Source organism: Pollicipes pollicipes, unplaced genomic scaffold (assembly GCF_011947565.3).
Source record: "Pollicipes pollicipes isolate AB1234 unplaced genomic scaffold, Ppol_2.1 Scaffold_6052;HRSCAF=7182_pilon_pilon_pilon, whole genome shotgun sequence".
NCBI classification, from domain to species: Eukaryota; Metazoa; Arthropoda; class Thecostraca; order Pollicipedomorpha; family Pollicipedidae; genus Pollicipes; species Pollicipes pollicipes.
Window position 1 is genome coordinate 7027367 of NW_023596805.1, and position 18756 is coordinate 7046122.

The 18756-nt window shown below is 52.2% G+C and overlaps 2 protein-coding genes across 2 annotated transcripts; one reads left to right on the forward strand and one right to left on the reverse strand.

Annotated features, from left to right (window-relative positions):
- Positions 1-2483: 2483 nt before the first annotated feature.
- Positions 2484-6950, forward strand: LOC119104417 (STAM-binding protein-like A; the record flags this gene model as incomplete). Its single annotated transcript, XM_037228114.1, has 5 exons — positions 2484-2561; positions 3073-3210; positions 4441-4553; positions 6136-6238; positions 6631-6950. Coding segments are annotated over 5 exons (495 nt in total), but the record flags the coding sequence as incomplete, so codon positions are not given.
- A 166-nt stretch (positions 6951-7116) lies between these two features.
- Positions 7117-13940, reverse strand: LOC119104741 (STAM-binding protein-like A). The gene is made up of 8 exons (XM_037228460.1): positions 13861-13940; positions 11639-11795; positions 10238-10336; positions 9610-9778; positions 8664-8752; positions 7929-8054; positions 7432-7484; positions 7117-7121 (listed from the first exon to the last, which is right to left on the reverse strand). Exons 2-8 carry the CDS (start codon positions 11758-11760, stop codon positions 7117-7119), a joined length of 663 nt encoding a protein of 220 aa, XP_037084355.1. The 5' UTR covers positions 11761-11795; positions 13861-13940.
- Between the last annotated feature and the right edge of the window lie 4816 nt (positions 13941-18756).

Below are 18756 nucleotides of genomic sequence, written 5' to 3' on the forward strand. Positions count from 1 at the left end.
TCTGGTGTAAGCTTCGCATTGCATCTAGCAATAATATTAAGGCAATCTTTATGGTGCTGCACCACCATCCAGTGGCCAAGGGCGCTTAAGAACCGGGGCGGGGCTAAACAGCGAAAGGTGACGCAACCCACCCCTAAAAAACGCAAACACACGTTTTTCCCCGGTTTGGCTCACTTTCTTCGCACGGTCAGGGGGGGGGGGCTGAAGTCTAAGTTGAAAGGGAGAGGCTAAGCCCAAGTTTTGATCATTGGAGTCTCCCTCCGCCCCCCCGATTGAATAAGAAACTACACCCCAGTCAGTTGATGCTAGGTATGTGTCATGCGGTACCCGGTACCCTGACCCTCACGCAGAACCCGGCACCCTTACCTTTAGGTATGCCCGGTGCCCTGACCTCCATGTAGGACCCTCATGTTGCGCCATTCATCATTACGGGCTTCGGAAGGCCAGGGGCAAGGATGTCAGTGTACGTAAATGATAAGGCGGGCCTAGCTGAGCACTCAACGGCACCACCTTTCCCATTTTTTTTTTTCACAACGCATTTAAGCCACTTTTCTGACAAAAGTCAGTTGAACTTCTTAATGGGTGTGCTTATTATCGAATAACTCTCAATTTAAGTACCATGGTAGTCTTGCGGGGAGGGACCACGGGGGAGGGGGTAATGGCAGCACGTACCCCTTCTGATCGGAAAGAAAAGGCGCCCCTCTAGAGCCCACCTTCTGGCGCCGAAAGCTTTCTTCTATGGCGGCTATGGGTGGCGTCACGTATTTTTGGCTGTGGGGGATGGAGTCGGGCTTAGCCGTGAGGAGTCATTGCTGAGCCCGGATAATCAAACCCGATTTAGCCTATGAAGGTCATCCCCTCCCTTGCGAGCTTTTCAGTTTAACTTCTCAAACCGCTGCGTGTCTTATGGTCCTAGGTTCGTGAAGTTTTTTTCTTTCCTTATCCGCTCACTGGTTGACATTTTTAGTTGTCGGTTTTTTAGAGAGCAGACACCACTTTCTATTTCTGTGAGAGGGGATCTCCAGCGCTGTTAGGTGCACTTATGTATGCGACGAGCATACGTTTCTATGGGTCGGTAAGCATCCCGCTACATTAACGGATTCAGCTGTTGGGTTTGCAGACCAAGTGTTTCGGGTTAATTGTTTCGGCTTTCGGCTTACACAATCTGCAACAACTTTCTAGTTTTGCTTAGATTTAAGTCACAGCGCCACCATGTGCAACTGTACTTTATTGCACGCCTGTGTATCATTCAAGATGTGTTATATCAACACGCTCTCGGGTGGGGGTCAATTTCATTCCCCCGTAGGTTTTTCCAGAATGGTTTCCCAGCGACACGGTGCAGCCACGCCAAATTTTGCACAACCGTAGACAATTCACTAGCGGATCGTCCGGCACCAGTAAACTAGACGCACCTTGTAAGGTCGTTGACTTACACTAGGTCAATATCAGGCCATAGATTCAGGATACTTTGCTTCATATTGCCCCCAAAAATACCAGGATTGTCAAAAACAGTACCAATGTTTCTTTTCAGCACATAGTTTTTGTACATGGCTGGTCAAGGAAGACCATTCGGTCGCTGGCTGATGTGTGTGTCATTGGGGCTTTGCGACACACTCAGCTGCTGAGGCTATAGGGCGTCGCCTGCTTCTCACCTTGGCAGGAAGGGCGGGCACCGCGGAGGTCGTTGGCTTCAGCCTTCAGAGGAGGTCGTCAGCCTGGTCACAGGGTGGCCGAGAGTTGTGGGGTCGCATAGCACGATATTTGAATGAGGGCCCGAAACAGAATGGGTCCGTTTAACCGTCATTGCATTGGATGACGTGTTCGCAGAAATAGCAATAAAGCATTTGCAGCTCAAAATCCAACATAATATGCGTCCCCCCAAAAATGTTGTTTCAATATTAGTTTCCATCCGAACTAGAACAATAACATCAATGAACTGTGCGACGGCAAATATGATTTCTTTTACCGAACGGCTTCTGACAACTCACAACAAAGAAATTCGAGCCTTGAATAAAACAATGTCAGGCTCCGAGCTCATTATGGACCGCAGACAAACGGACAAGAGAGTCTCCCGAGAGCGATAAATTAGTGGCGTGGATGACGCATTCATGCTGCGTAAAAAGTGTCCGAGTTTACATCTAACAAATGAGTTATGTATTGTGTATTGCCGCAAGACGCTGCGTACGTTGCGAATAACGCGCAACGTATACAGTCGCGCACTGTTCACTGATCCCGGCGCCCCAGTGGACGTCACAGCCGCTGGTTGTACCTGCAGACTGCCTTGTGACATGTCGTTCCACGTCGTGACAATTGGCTTCGGCACATTTCACCGTCACTGCCGGCAGCGGTGACAGCGGTTCACGTGTGGCGGCGCAAAACGACCTCGGCCGTCAGCGCGCCCCTGAGCCCCCCCCCCCCATGTGGCGCCGTTACTGCCTGTCGTCGCTCCCGCGGGTCTCACCCGGCGCCGTTTTCTCCACTCCCCGGGCAGTTTCTTGAAGATTGCCGAGGCCAACACGGCCAAGAACGTGGAGACGTGCGGACTGCTCTGCGGCAAGCCGGTGAGCGCGCCGGCGGGTGAGCAGGGGAGGGGGACGGGGCTGACCCGGCTCTGCACACCGGCGGCGGCAGGGTGCCTGCAGGGATCTACGTGATTGTACTGACGCGAACGGTCGGAGAGCGAGGGTGGTGAGGGAAGTTCGGAAGATGGAGTTGGGTGTACGTTTTGGATGCTGTAGTCCTTCGAGTGGAGTCGTTGGCTTTTTGACACAAGTGGAACACCAGGGCCCGGGGGCCCCTAAACACCATTGTATGCCCTGCGTGCATCATTCATCAATGTACTGTCAGCGTTGCAAGTTTTGTGTGGCCATGTTGTCCATCTTTTTCTACCGTAGACATCAAGAAACTCGTTTTGAATTAAGAAAACAAAAAATGCAGCTGGCTGATTGAATTTGATTATGTAAGACAACTCACAAACTATATAAAGATGGTGGCTCAGCTTCAGTCGCAGCATCATGCAGTCGAATTGTGTACGCAGGGGTGCATGACCTCCATGCCGTGTGCGCGTTTTAGTCGCAGGACGTGCTGTACGTCACGCACGTGCTGATCCCGAGCCAGACGGGCACGTCCGACTCGCGCAACATGGAGGGAGAGGAGCGTGTGTTCGCCTACCTCGACACCCACAACCTCACCACCCTCGGCTGGATACACGTGAGTTAGAGTCACGACTCGCCCTCGGCCAGACGCACGTGGGTCTGAACCCGAGTCTTCCTCGGCTGGACACACGTGAGTCAGAGGCACGACTCACCCTCGGCCAGACGCACGTGGGTCTGATTCCAAGTCGTCTTCGGCGGGACACGTGAGTCGGAGTCGCGACTCGCCCTCGGCCAGACGCACGTGGATCTGACCCTGAGTCGTCCTCGGGTGGACACGTGAGTCGTAGTCACGAGTCACCCTCGGCCAGACGCACGTGGGTCTGAACCCGAGTCGTCCTCGGGTGGACACATGTGAGTCAGAGTCACGACTCACCCTCGGCCAGACGCACGTGGGTCTAAACCCGAGTCGTCCTCGGGTGGACACACGTGAGCCCGAGCCCCGTGTCACCCTTGGCGCGATGCACGTGAATCCTCCCCATCATCACGTTGGGGTGGATATGTCTCTCCCATTACATTGGGCCTAGACGCATGCGAGTCCGCCCCAACATCATACTGAGCTGGATGCCTGTTGAGTTCTCCCCTTATCACATTTGGCTGGATATAATGGAGTTCTCCCAATCATCACATTTGACCGGCTACATGTGAGTCTTCCGCACCATCACATTAGGCTGGCTGCACATTATTGTGCCCAAGTATTTATGCTCCAAATGTTCTGGCTGCAAGTATTCATGCTCCAGTTAGACTGTGTCTCACCGGACATCGTGTTTGGCTTTTTTATTTCAGTGTGTTTGTCAGTGGATGAAATGCATGCTGATTATCAATTTGTCAACGTGTTAAATGCAACAAATGCAAAAAACATCAAATGTAAAATGAAATGATAAGTCATCTATGTGTCAGCAGCTCTAATATGCCGGCGGCTTGTGATCACTGCGTTATTGTTGTGTTCGCTCTCGGCTCGCGCCCTCCGAGTCGTTGGATGTCCGCCGTGTCAACGGATGAACTGCTGCTGTGACCTGTGTCGCTTATGACGCGCCGTTTCGACCTCTGACTCGTCCTGATCCTTGACCTGGCGTGACCTGGCATCTGACGTGACCTCTGATCTGCCCTCTGGCCTGACCTTTGACCTGACCTCAGAATGACCCATACCCGACCTTGTTTCTGACTTACCTCGTATCTGATCTCCTACCTGACCTCTGACATCACCTCTGACAGGACTTCTAGTCTAATGTCTGACCTGACCTTGTTTCTGACCCGACCTGACCTGACCTGGCCGTCTCGCCGACAGACTCACCCATCGCAGACGGCGTTCCTGTCGTCCGTAGACCTGCACACCCATTGCAGCTATCAGCTGATGATGCTCGAGAGCATAGCCATCGTCTGCGCGCCCAAATACAACGAGTAAGCCGCCCCGCTGCACTCGGGCTCCACCCCGCCGCACCCGAGCTCCTCCTGCCGCACTCGGGCTCCGCCTGCCGCACTTAGACTCCGCCTGCCACACTCGGGCTCCGTCTGCCGCACGCGGATTCCGCCTGCCGCACGCGGACTCCGTCTGCCGCACGCGGGCTCCGCTCGCCGCACTCGGACTCCGTCTGCCGCACTCGGGCTCCGCCTGCCGCACGCGGACTCCGCCTGCCGCACGCGGACTCCGTCTGCCGCACGCGGACTCCGCCTGCCGCACTCGGGCTCCGCCTGCCGCGCGATTGCCGCCTGCTGGTGCGGACGGTTCGTGGTGTGCTGCTCGGCGTTCGCAGTGCCGCGTGCTCGTCACGCCTTAGTAGATCGGGCTCGCCTGGGGGCGAACGCGAAATGACCGCCACACTTGAAGCGCTCCGAGGCCGAATGTCGCCGTCGGGCTGGGCCTGCGCAGACCGGCTGAGCTGGCTCCTGAACACAACGTCCAAGGAGATGAAATAGAAAAGTGTTTTACCTTTGCAAAAAGAAAAAGAGAGCAACAAAAAAAAAACAAGGAAAATAGCACAAAATAGGACGTAGAATAGATAACTACTTGAGTTTTACCAAAAAGAAGGAAACAAGTAAAAGTGAAAAAATAAAGCAGTCGCATGGTACGTCACGAACATGTCTGCTGCGTGTATGCGTGGCTGTCTGGTAGTTGCATGTCGCCTGTTCACCCGAATGCCGCTAGTCGTATCTCTTTGCGGTGTGCTCGGCGTCACGTAGATGTTGGTGCGCTCTGCGTATTGTCGGTCGGAGTGGGGTTGTTGGTTATTGTTTCGAAGAATGTGGCGCAGTGTCAGCATCCGGTGGGTCCTGTCTGCCCAAATACGCACCCAGCTGTTGTTGTAACGATATTATTAAACGTCGTAATCCCTTGGGCTCTGATCTATTAGCCGAAACAACCTTTGCGCTTACTAAGTGATTGGGAATTCGCTGACGCACATTCGTTGGTGATTCCGTCACTGCGCATACGGAGTGACGGAATGCGCATGTGCATTTTAATTTTGCGCATTTAAATAATGCGTGTGCGAATTGGTAATCCCGGGCCGCCGCTGGTCATTAACCTCTTGCTTGGACGATGCATAACACGGCATTGTTTGGCGTCCAAACATGGACCTAATCTAGCTGGGTTTGGTCAATATTGAGCCAGTTCCTTTTACGAAACGCAGTGACAGATTGTGCGCAGTTTGGGCTTTGATACTGGCAAAACCTACGGCCTATTTTGAAATGATTGTTATACTTCTGCTATCGATTAACATGCTTAAGGTCGGCGCTGTCCTTCCTGCTAGGGTGAGGGGCAGGCGACGCCGTATAGCCTCAGCAGCTGAGTGCGTCGTAGAGTCCCAATATCAGTGACATGTTTTAGGTACGGGGCGAATATTTCATTTAATGCCCTTCTTTCGGTACACTAGGCCGCATGCGTTTCCCGAAGCGTTTTTTTTTTTATCATGTTTCGCCCTGATCATGTGGTGCGATGTTTGGACCGTTTTTCGTTTGCGCCTTGCTGACACAGCGTCTATTGCAGGACCGGCTTCTTCATGCTGCCTCCCAAATATGGCCTGGACTATATCGCTAACTGCCACAAGACGGGGTTCCATCCTCACCCGCAGGAGCCGCCGCTGTTCGAGGTCAGTGATCCCGGGCTTCACCTCTGTTTCGGAGGTCAATCACCTCCTGTTTTGGTAGCGGAGTGTCGGAGTGGTTAGCTCATCAGACTCCCACGTGGGGAACCCGGGTTCGAATCCCGGTTAAGCCATGCTTCCTGCACGCTAATATGGCCAATGCAGTCGCTGGCGCTCCATGAAAGGGGCGTGACAATGTACGTCGTGCTCTCTTGAAATCATTTTTAAAAAAATTACCGGGACCGCCCACGCGGGCTGAGATGGTTTTGCAGGTCTACATATCCGTTGACAGTGGTTTGTATGCGTGCTCGCTGCAGGTGTTCCGGTACGACTCGAGCGCTCACGGTGGGCTTTGACCTATTCCACCTATTTGACCTATTGACCTTGACCTATTCCAGGAGGCGCAGCACGTGACACTGGACAACAGCTACCAGATTAGCGTAGTCGATCTGCGTCAGTAGCCCGCTCAACTTTGCCGCCGTCGCCGCCGACGTTGCCGCCGTCAGCGCCAACGCTGCTGCCGTGGCCGTCGACGTGGCCGCCGTCGGGGACGCCTCGTCGCCGCCAGATCCGCCCGCGTCGCAACCCGTGAAGGCACCGATGCCTGCGGCGTGCGCGCGACCGGCGGGTGGCGCTGTGTAGGCGCGGCTGAGGCGACAGTGACGCGGCTGAGACGCCGCCGGCGCGGCCAGGAGACTGAGAGCTGTTCGTGATATTCTCTGTGAACTAGCGTGAAGGAACGTGCGTACGTGCGTTGGGGCGTCGTGGTGACCGGCTTGGGTTTCCTAACCTGTTCAGAGGCTGATTTTGAGCGCGTCTTTTATGTTACGGATGCCTATCGCGGTGGCGAGTTTTCTAACAATGTCGTGACGTCACGGATGACGTCAGCCTGGCCGCAGTGGAGGTGACGTCGCGGACGCCGCTGAAGTGACGTCACTGGGGCATGCGCCGCGGATGTAATTGGTGGGGCGACCGCGCGAAGCGGGCGGCGAAGCGACCGCCAAACGGCCGGCAAAGCGACCGACGAAGCGACCGCGCGAAGCGGCCGGCGAAGCTATCTAGCTGCCGGCCGGCCGTATCCACCTGTTCGGCGAGCCAGGCCTTGTGCTCGTTCTCGAACTTCTGCATCAGCTGGCCCTTGATGAACTCGGCGCGCAGCAGCGTCGCGTCCAGGTGGCGCTTGATGGCGGCCCGCTCGCCCGGCGACACCTGGCGGTACTCCGGGTGCTGCGGGATCTTCTCCAGGAAAATCCTGCCGCGCCACAGAGTACGCTCAGAATCCAGGCGTGGCCTTCCCGCGGATAAACTAACAACGTGTCTGTCTTTGCTTCTATAACTGTACGCAAGACACGTTCGAGGAAGGGGCACGGTCACAACTTGGGTCGGTGCCGGTCAAAACGATCACAGTCAAAACAGTCAGGCAGGGTGACTTAGGCATGAAGCCGTGGTGGGATTCGCACAGGACGGTAATGGGCGGAGAGTAAATCCTGTCATGGAAAACAAGACCTATGTTAATTCTGCATTACCTTTGCAGTGTCAACACATGGGTTGACGTTTAATCGTTTTGCAGCCGAATAAGCATGGAAGCCTTCATCAGCAAGCCCCGAAAGACGCGACCGCCAGGGAAGTAAAGGCAGCTGTCCCCCTATCCCCCACGCCCCAGACTGTAGAACTTATTGGCATTGCTGCCCCTGACCAAATATTTGTAGGGGCCGGCTCACAGGGCAGGGCGTCGGCGGCCGGCTGCTTTTGCAGCGACCGCTCCACCTCCTCCGCGCGGCGTCGCTCCAGCTGCAGCAGCCGCTGCTTCTCCTCCTCGAACCTGCCGGCGCGCAGACGGACAGCTGAAGACGGCGCCGCAGCCCAGCACCTGGCTGCGACAGTCGCCAGACTTCTGGTGCTGCACCCGCCACGGCCAGCGCACTGACGTGTATCTCCTGCTGGGCTATATCGTTGGTGCCACATCCGACAGTCTGTAGGAATAGCAGACCTGCAGCACCATCTTCAATATTAACTTTTAATGCTTGCTAATGCGCAATACTCGGCTGGGGGTGCGCCAGCCAAGATACTGATGTGGACTAACACCCTGGAAATCAGTGTGTGCGACTTCGGACGCAGATGCACGAAAACTCCAGGTCCTCGCGGTCATCAGCAGCGATCAGTACTGATCGGGGCTGATGAGAGTTCCGGCACTGTCGCCAGCCCGTGAGGACCTGATGTGTTCTCCCCAAGGCGTTGTTGTGTCGGGCTCAGATGACGCCAGATCACCTGCGGCCCGGTGTGAGCCGACCTGCCGGTGTAAACCGACCTGCGGCGCCGGTGTGGACCGACCTGCGGAGTTGGTGTGGACCAGCCTGCCGGTGTGGACGGACCTGCCGTTGTGGATCGACCTGCCGGTGTGGACCGACCTGCCGCGCCGGCGAGGACCAACCTGCGGCGCTTCTGCTGCTCGTGCTGCTGCTGTGACTGCCGGAGGGCCTCATCCTGCCGCCGCTGCGCCAGCTCCTCCTCTAACATCCGCTGCCGCCGGGTACGGGGACACGGTCAGTACGCAGCCAGGACGGGGACGTTAGAATCACGGTCAGGACGGGGACGGCCAGGTCGGCCAGCCGCCCGGCTACGCTCGGCTGGGAACAGAGGCCCCCGCACTCCGGGCACACTGGCGAGCGAGGGATAGTGTAGCTTTTTGGCTGCCTTTCTACCGCGATGACACTACGTAAACCACCAGATTGTGGAGGCAACAGCGGTTGTCAGGTACTACACATAATGGTGCAAAGGACCGCCGACATGGGACTTCACAACGCGCTCAGCTGCAGAGGTAATATGACGTCACCAATGATATAAACTATCTACACCGAACAATCAGTGCCACGCACACACCGTGACATGTGTCGTCGGTTTGGTTGATGGTCTCGCTACACAAATAAATTACCATTCACATTTGTCCCGGACAAACACCAAGCCAGGAGCCATACAGCGGCGGAAGCTCTGATAACAGAACGGTCGTCGCCGACCCCGCGCCGTGGGTCCGAGCTTGCCCATCGCTCCGGCCCCTCGTGACTCCGCGTCGCACCCACCGGCCGGAGACAACGGTGCCAGACCCATCGTTCACGGCGACAACGCGCATCTCGACGGTCACGACCTTCCCAGATGAGCAAAGCTACCGTTCCACTCTCACACCGAATCTGTCCTCTCCAAAAAGCCCGCATTTCGCGACAGGCCTTTCGCATTTGCGTGGAAAACACCGTCGACGGCTTTCAGCCGACGAAGCGTCGCATGACGACGCGGTCCTCGCCGGCGAAGCGGCCAGCGAAGCGACCGCCCGAAACAGCCGGCGAAGCGGCCGACGAAGCGACCGGCGAGGCGGCCGTATCCACCTGTTCGGCGAGCCAGGCCTTGTGCTCGTTCTCGAACTTCTGCATCAGCTGGCCCTTGATGGACTCGGCGCGCGGCAGCGTCGCCTCCAGGTGGCGCTTGATGGCGGCCCGCTCGCCCGGCGACACCTGGTGGTACTCCGGGTGCCGCCGGATCTTCTCCAGGAAAATCCTGCCGCGCCACAGAGTACGCTCAGAATCCAGGCGTGGCCTTCCCGCGGATAAACTAACAACGTGTCTGTCTTTGCTTCTATAACTGTACGCAAGACACGTTCGAGGGAGGGGCACGGTCACAACTTGGGTCGGTGCCGGTCAAAACGATCATAGCCAAAACAGTCAGGCAGGGTGACTTAGGCATGAAGCCATGGTGGGATTCGCGAAGGACGGGAAGGCACCAGACCAAATATTTGTAGTGTAGTTCACATGGCAATTACAACAAAGAAAAACAAGGAAGTAAAAAAAAAACATGGAATCCCCCACTCTTTGCACAAAATTCCACACTATGCCACTCTGCTGAGCCAGGGAAACAATGGACGATAATACACCAACACCTGAGACAGCATCAACAGAATAGCCGGAGCGCAGAGCAGCAGTCTTGAAGAGCTGCATGCAATGTATGTGAGGAACTCACGTCATGAACTTCATATAGAGCACGTAGGCGCCCTCGAGGTTGCCTTCCTCGGCATACACGTTGGCCATCCGCACCATCTCCACGCCGGAACGGAAGTACCTGGAACATCCCAATGACAGTGATACAGCATACAGGATGTACGAACCATTGCTCTGTGGTGGTAATGGACGTCACCTCAGCCATCACCAGCAGAACTGACTGCTGTGATGTTGCAACAATCAGCATATAATGACAACAAAGACAGCACAAGCTTTTGCAAGCAAGCAAAGGCAGCGAGCATTTTTTGCTTTGGCACAGCACAAGCTTGCTATTATACCCCTAATTCAATGGGAGTACTGGCTCCCCAAAACTGTGACCTCCCTCCATTTTTAAAGCTTATGTATAATTTTGTTGATGACAAGGACTTCTCAGGTCAGTAGTAATGCTAAGCAGTGCCTGCTGAGTGAACCCTGACCCCACAACTTCAGGTGGCTTAAACCCACCCACCCACAGGTAAGTGAATCAGACTTCAGGTGGCTTAAACACACCCACCCACAGGTAGGTGAATCAGACTTCAGGTGGCTTAAACACACCCACCCACAGGTAGGTGAATCAGACTTCAGGTGGCTTAAACACACCCACCCACAGGTAAGTGAATCAGACTTCAGGTGGCTTAAACTCACCCACCCACAGGTAGGTGAATCAGACTTCAGGTGGCTTAAACCCACCCACCCACAGGTAAGTGAATCAGACTTCAGGTGGCTTAAACACACCCACCCACAGGTAGGTGAATCAGACTTCAGGTGGCTTAAACACACCCACCCACAGGTAGGTGAATCAGACTTCAGGTGGCTTAAACCCACCCACCCACAGGTAAGTGAATCAGACTTCAGGTGGCTTAAACACACCCACCCACAGGTAGGTGAATCAGACTTCAGGTGGCTTAAACCCACCCACCCACAGGTAAGTGAATCAGACTTCAGGTGGCTTAAACACACCCACCCCCGGGTAAGTGAATCAGACTTCAGGTGGCTTAAACCCACCCACCCACAGGTAAATGAAACAGACTTGGAATACATGTACCCTCACTGACCAGGCCCTTGAAGCAGAATCTGGCACACAGTCACAGCCCTCAAGTGGGCAAAATGGAACAACAGCTAGGCAGTAATTAGAAGGATTACAAGATAACAGAATGTGCAGCACAAATTATTGTTTATAGGATTACATATCACAGCAAAGAGCACATCCTGATCCACTGGGTGGTAACACTAGTCTCACACTTATGCTCATGTTGGCACTCATTTCCCTATAATTATGTGGAAAAAACTCTTCAAAGACAGTTTGCAACACAAGCCCTGTACACATTCCACCACCCATTTTGTAGTTGCTCAGTCAGTACATGGCAGAGCAGAGTTTTCTCACGTCCTGGCTGGTCTGGAGTAGTCAATGTCATAGTTGGCCATATCAGCTAGATGTTTGATGCGGACAGGTGCTTCCTCCATGACGTCGGAAGCCTCCCTGGCTGAGAGTGTCAGTCTCAGCATTCAGTAGCAGGTGGCGAGAGGGGCTGAGTTTGTGCCTGCAAATTCCAGATGCAATGTTAAAAGGAGCACATTTTGTTAGTGCAGTTGAAAAAATTGGTCATCTTAAAAAGAAAAATCTGTAAAAAGCAACAGTTCTATTATATCATCATTGTGTGACATTGTTGTCCAAATACACACTGGTATGCACCTTTCTCATCCATGCAAGCAGCAGGCCTATTCTAATTTCTCTGGTCCAACATTCAACAGGCAGCCTTGGTGACCCAGAGTGAGACCAGAACCCTAGGGAAGGCCATGAGGTAAAATGCTTATACTTCAAGACAGGCAATGGCTCAATCACTAGTTAGTCCTCCCCACCAAGAAGGTTGGGATAGCCATATCTGGTTATTTCTCTCAGTTCATGGCCATCGGGTGAATGATACATTTCCAGAAAATTTGTGGAAGCCTTGCCTTTACCTCTAGTTCCCATGTTTATGACCTTATCTACAAAACATGCATCAGTCATGTGAATGTGTCATATATCAACAACAGCTGTGCCCTAAACCTCATGCTTATGTGCATATACCTAAAACCAGGTCAAATGGTGCTGAACTTTATATTCCTTTTTTGTGAGATGTTTTTGAGATCTTTCTGCCTGAGCTTGAATCTGGAACACCATGATGCTTTAAAACCATGGCTTCATAGGCACTGAAATTGGTGCTGACCAACAGCACTAATGGGTCAGGGTGTACTTTCCTACCTCATGTTACAAAGAAGCACTGTACATCAATTGTTGTTTTTAAGGCAGAACATATCATAATTGAACGTAAAACAGGTCATCTATACTCTCACCTTGGAACTTAACTAATTATGACACTGAACATCCGACTGCCGCAAAAAACAGCAGCCCCGACACTGGCGCCATTACTGCGCGCTGTCACAGCGTTACTGCGCGTCAAGCAGCATCAAGAACCATAAAAATGTAGGGGCCAAGGTAACAAGAATCCATGAAATTTTATCCTCGACGCCAACAGGCCATGGGCTGCAGGAGGATTGGGAAGGGAATGTAAAGCAAAATGAGAACATGGGGCTAAATAAAAGCTCACTATATGGTACTCATATATGGCATGGAACATGGATGCCAATGGGATGCTGGGTTGAAGGGGATGTAGGATGGGGAGGTTAGGTTAGGTTAGGTTAGGTTAGGTTAGGTTAGGTTAGGTTAGGTTAGGTTAGGATAGGTTAGGATAGGCTAGTTTAGGCTATGTTCTAGACTATTCTGGCCTGTGCATTTCATAAACATACCTAAATGTGATAAGAAACTATTTTCTTTGCATTATTGTTGTTACCTTAGTCTCATACATTTTTTATGGTTCTTGATAAGCAGAAATATTGTAATTAAGTAACAACGCGGAATCGGCTCTGGGGAGTCAAGGCAGTGCGGTGAGTGCGGCACTCGGGCGCTTGCTATCGTAGTTATTAGAATTTGAAGGTGGTAGCCTGATTCTACCCGTTTTGAAATTATATATGATATGTTCGGCCTTAAACACTACAAATGATGTGCAATTATTTTCTCTAATGTTAGGTAGGAAAGTACACCTACACCGCACTAATATGATGGCAAACCAATTATGCACTAGTCTGTTATGTGGTAGCTTGGTTCTGAGCTGTGTTAGCACTTTGTGGCATTCATGTTGTGGGAGTTCCTAGCAAGTATTCATCAAAATAGTATAGATTTACTGCACTGATAACAATCCAGAGGAAGTGGTCATGGCTCATAGTGCTTCACCATACATACCTAGGTTTATCAAGCACCAAATAAAACATTTCCTTACTTTGCACTCAGCAGGCTTTCAAGGAAATGGGTTTGATCACAATAATATCAACTTGACGTCCTCCAAGCGTTTAAGCTCTACCTGACCTTTGCAGTTGGCTTGATGAGCATACAAAATCCTTGATAAAGCTGTTGAGCAGCTCTAGAGCAAGTACCCGATATTATAATGCCATGGACATTCGCTGACCGCCTCAGTGTCTATCCATGCCCACGGCTACGAACACTGCAAACTCTGTGCAAATGAAAAAATAGCAGGTCCGCCTTTTATATGTGCTGGTGTTCATTTTTACCTGGACACGCGGGCGAACCCTTCCGATCTACCTCCCCAGTACCCCACCAAACTTCCCAGCGCCGCCCCCCACCGTCGTCGTCAGTGACTCATGCAGCACACAGCAAGGTTGTGTACACTAACTGGATTAGTGATGTTCGTCTGCTGTTGATATCGTCAGAATCAGGTTTATTCACCAATAATGTGCATAAAACAGTGTTTGGATTGGGTCACTTTGTGCCGGGATGGCAGATAACTTAATACGAACAGATGTACAGGCTTACAAAACTATCCTCAATTCTAGCGCATTTGAGACGTTGAAGGAACATGAATAGGAAAGTATCTTATAAAAGGCCTAGATTGCCCTATATTGCTTATTTAGTAGCATTTTAGCGCCTTGTGTGGTGGATTCTGTTACTTAAGTACTATCCGAAAATCCTTTGATATAAAAAATTGGCACCGATGCTGACGGCTTAGCCCTTTTCCCACCCCAAAACGAGAGCGTGCGGCGTGAACTTTAGCTTGATACCTCGAAACCCATGTATTTTGCACCCTGTTGATTCCAGGAAAAAATCAAGGATAAAACCCAATGCTGACCACGAATAAGAGACGCTTAAGCGCTGTTTCAGGCCCAGCGTACTTCGTTCATGAAGACGGTTCTTTGGGTAATGGGGGTGGCGAATGCCAACTTATAGCTTATGCTCATCTAAATTCATTTTTAAATGGATCTGTGAGAACCAGCAAAGTTTGGATTTGCGGGCCTTCCGCGTAGTGGTGTCGCCAAGGACGGTGCAGCACCCTAACATGACCAACGCGACCGCAAAGCTATTTCCCTAGATAAGGGCAAGTGTTAGATGCTCGGAGAAATCTTCTAAAATTTGACCGTTTTTTGGTTTGTTAGATGTAAACTCGGACACTTCTTACGCAGCATGAATGCGTCATCCACGTCACTAATTTATCGCTCTCGGGAGACTCTCTTGTCCGTTTGTCTGCGTTCCATTATGAGCTCTGAGCCTGACATTGTTTTATTCAAGGCTCGAATTTCTTTGTTGTGAGTTGTCAGAAGCCGTTCGGTAAAAGAAATCATATTTGCCGTCGCACGGTTCATTTATGTTATGGTTCTTGTTCGAATGGAAACTAATATTGAAACAAAGTTCTTGGGGGGACGCATATTATGTTGGATTTTGAGCTGCAAATGGTTTATTGCTATCTCTGCGAACACGTCATCCAATGCAATGACGGTTAAACGGACCCATTCTGTTTCGGGCCCTCATTCAAATATCGTGCTATGCGACTCCACAACTCTCGGCCACCCTGTGACCAGGCTGACGACCTCCTCTGAAGGCTGAAGCCAACGACCTCCGCGGTGCCCGCCCTTCCTGCCAAGGTGAGAAGCAGGCGACGCCCTATAGCCTCAGCAGCTGAGTGTGTCGCAAAGCCCCAGTGACACACACATAAGCCAACGACCGAATGATCTTCCTTGACCAGCCATGTACAAAAACTATGTGCTGAAAAGAAACATTGGTACTGTTTTTGACAATCCTGGTATTTTGGGGGGCAATATGAAGCAAAGTATCCTGAATCTATGGCCTGATATTGACCTAGTGTAAGTCAGCGACCTTACAAGGTGCGTCTATTTTACTGGTGCCGGACGATCCGCTAGTGAATTGTCTACGGCTGTGCAAAATTTGGCGTGGCTGCACTGTGTCGCTGGGAATCCATTCTGGAAAAACCTACGGGGGAATGAAATTCACCCCCACCCGATAGCGTGTTGATATAACACATATTGAATGATACACAGTCGTGCAATAAAGTACAGTTGCACATGGTGGCGCTGTGACTTAAATCTAAGCAAAACTAGAAAACTGTGGCAGATTGTGTAAGCCGAAAGCCGAAACAATTAACCCGAAACACTTGGTCCGCAAACCCAACAGCTGAATCCGTTAATGTAGCGGGATGCTTACCGACCCATAAAAACGTATGCTCGTCGCAAACATAAGTGCACCTAACAACGCTGGAGATCCGCTCTCACAGTAATAGAAAGTCGTGTCTGCTCTCTAAAAAACCGACAACTAAAAATGTCAACCAGTGAGCGGATAAGGAAAGAAAAAAACTTCACGAACCTAGGACCATAAGACACGCAGCGGTTTGAGAAGTTAAACTGAAAAGCTCGCAAGGGCGGGGATGACCTTCATAGGCTAAATCGGGTTTGATTATCCGGGCTCAGCAATGACTCCTCACGGCTAAGCCCGACTCCGTCCCCCACAGCCAAAAATACGTGACGCCACCCATAGCCGCCATAGAAGAAAGCTTTCGGCGCCAGAAGGTGGGCTCTAGAGGGGCGCCTTTTCTTTCCGATCAGAAGGGGTACGTGCTGCCATTACCCCCTCCCCCGTGGTCCCTCCCCGCAAGACCACCATGGTACTTAAATTGAGAGTTATTCGATAATAAGCACACCCATTAAGAAGTTCAACTGACTTTCGTCAGAAAAGTGGCCTAAATGCGTTGTGAAAAAAAAAAATGGGAAAGGTGGTGCCGTTGAGTGCTCAGCTATGCCCGCCTTATCATTTACGTACACTGACATTCTTGCCCCTGGCCTTCCGAATCCCGGAGTGGTGAATGGCACAACATGAGAGTCCTACATGGGGGTCAGGGCACCGGTCATACCTAAGGGTAGGGGTGTCGGGTTCTATGTGAGGGTCAGGGCACCGGGTACTGCATGACACATACCTAGCATCAACTGACTGGGGTGTAATTTCTTTTTCAATCGGGGGGGGGGGGGCGGAGGGAGACTCCAATGATCAAAACTTGGGCTTAGCCTCTCCCTTTCAACTTGGACTTCAGCCCCCCCCCCCCTAACCGTGCGAATAAAGCGAGTCAAACCGGGGAAAAACGTGTTTTTGCGTATTTTAGGGGTGGGTTGCGTCACCTTTCGTTGTTTAGCCCCGCCCCTAGGTTCTTAAGCGCCCTTGGCCACTGGATGGTGGTGCAGCACCATAAAGATTGCCTTAATATTATTGCTAGATGCAATGCAAAGCTTACACCAGACTGGGAGAGGGGGATCACACCGCATTCGAGTACACAGCAATCTAACCATTTGGTGCTTAAGTCATAGCTTTCAATGTAATAATGACGCAGGATCTTTTCTGCTGTTTTTGCTTTTGCCTACTTAACAGCGTAATCCAGGAGACAAGATTACATACATGTCAAGGTAGCAGGTACATGGAAGAAAACATTCAGCGGGAGTGATGAGCAATCAAAGGAATAGAATGCCTTTGATGCCCTGTATGCTGCCAGCAGAGCCAGTGTAGTTTTGTTGTCTGTCCGGAGCACTAGAACCGCATAAACTGTCACATGAAGTCTTGTTTTTAGACTGCCGAGTGCTACAAAGTTCGTATCTCAGATTATGATACTTAGCCAGTGATGTGTTTACAAAATGCCATCGAGATTTTATCATGCTTCTAGCCTTCATTGAACTCGACGTGTAAGATCGCTAAGGCGGCACCAATTTCAACTTCAGAATGTTTTGATATGAGTCCTGCCGTCCAAACTGCTGCTGTGAGACGTCGGTGTGACTGACGCCACCGCCACAGGAAACCGGCATTCACATTGCGAGACTATAACATCAATCTCCTCAACCCTTTGTCCATCCCGCTGGCTCAGTTGGTTGAAGTTCCTGCCTTCCGATCCACCCGTCCGTGGTGGGGTGGGTTCGAGTCGCTTTAAGGCGCTCGCTATTTGCCCTTGACAGGCATGGCCTGCGGCCGGTGGCAGCCGTCGCCCTGAAGGCCATTTGACGTCAGAGGGCAGGACGGACCGTGCCGGGCATGGCGGCACGTTAAGCTTTCGCCACCAAATTCTGCCGCTCACATGGAATTGCGCGATCGGGTGGTAGGGATCAGGGCTCATACAACAAGCACTGCTTAGCGTGAACTCTGATCCCATAAATCCAGCCATTGAAAGGGTTCGGATCAAATCTTAAATATTTTTTAACCCAGACGGCCCGTTGTACGCGGTTTTCAGACCATCCCGAGAGACGTGAGTCTCCAACAGCTAATCGTCAAGCTCACCCACCACCAACCGAGACCAACACCGCCAGACCCGATCGTCACCAGCGTGACCGGTTTCCGGTACTCAGCCGAGATGCTCCTCGTGCCTGTGGCGGACCACCAATAGGTGCTACTCCGCGCTCCCGTCTCCAGCGAGCGCCGACGGTCAGTAACTATCACCGTGCGACCGTGGAAATGCGTCGACTGGGACACGTTTAACCTGAGTCTGCTGCTCGCTGATTGGGAATCGCTCTACGCGGCTGGCAGCGTCGATGACAAGGTGGCCACATTTATAGAAGTGTAGAACGTCGCGCTCGACGCGCACCGCCGTGACGTCACGTGACGACCATGACCGTGACGTCACGCCGGTCCGGCTGTCCGTAGCTGCGGGGGATACCGAAGTGAGAAAACGCACTGATCACTCTCGCGCGACGCTCCTACCTGTGCAGTAGTCTACTGAAAGGGCGGCGAGACTTCCAGAGCCTCAACCAGTTCGCATTGCAGCCAGCAAGAGCGCGCGACGCACCCCATTACGACATGGGCACCCGGACGGACGCACGCGATGCCTACTTCGCTGCCCTCGGTCTCTGCATCGCTGCGGAGGTGGCGGCGGTGAGTGGCGGTGTGGGCACGCCTCCGGCTGGACCGCCCCCGTACCGTGTCTGTGCCTCAGCGTTCTCTCTGCATCCAGTCACTCCACCGAAGTTCTCGACATCCGTCGGGAAGATGAGCGGATCGAGTGCTGTCGGGGTCGATGGCGTAGCACTCAATTCTGTGAAAACGTGTTTTCCTGTAATCGGTGCTCACCTTTTATATCTGATCAGTCTTTATATCACATCACGCACTTTTCCGTCCGCCTGGAAGATCGC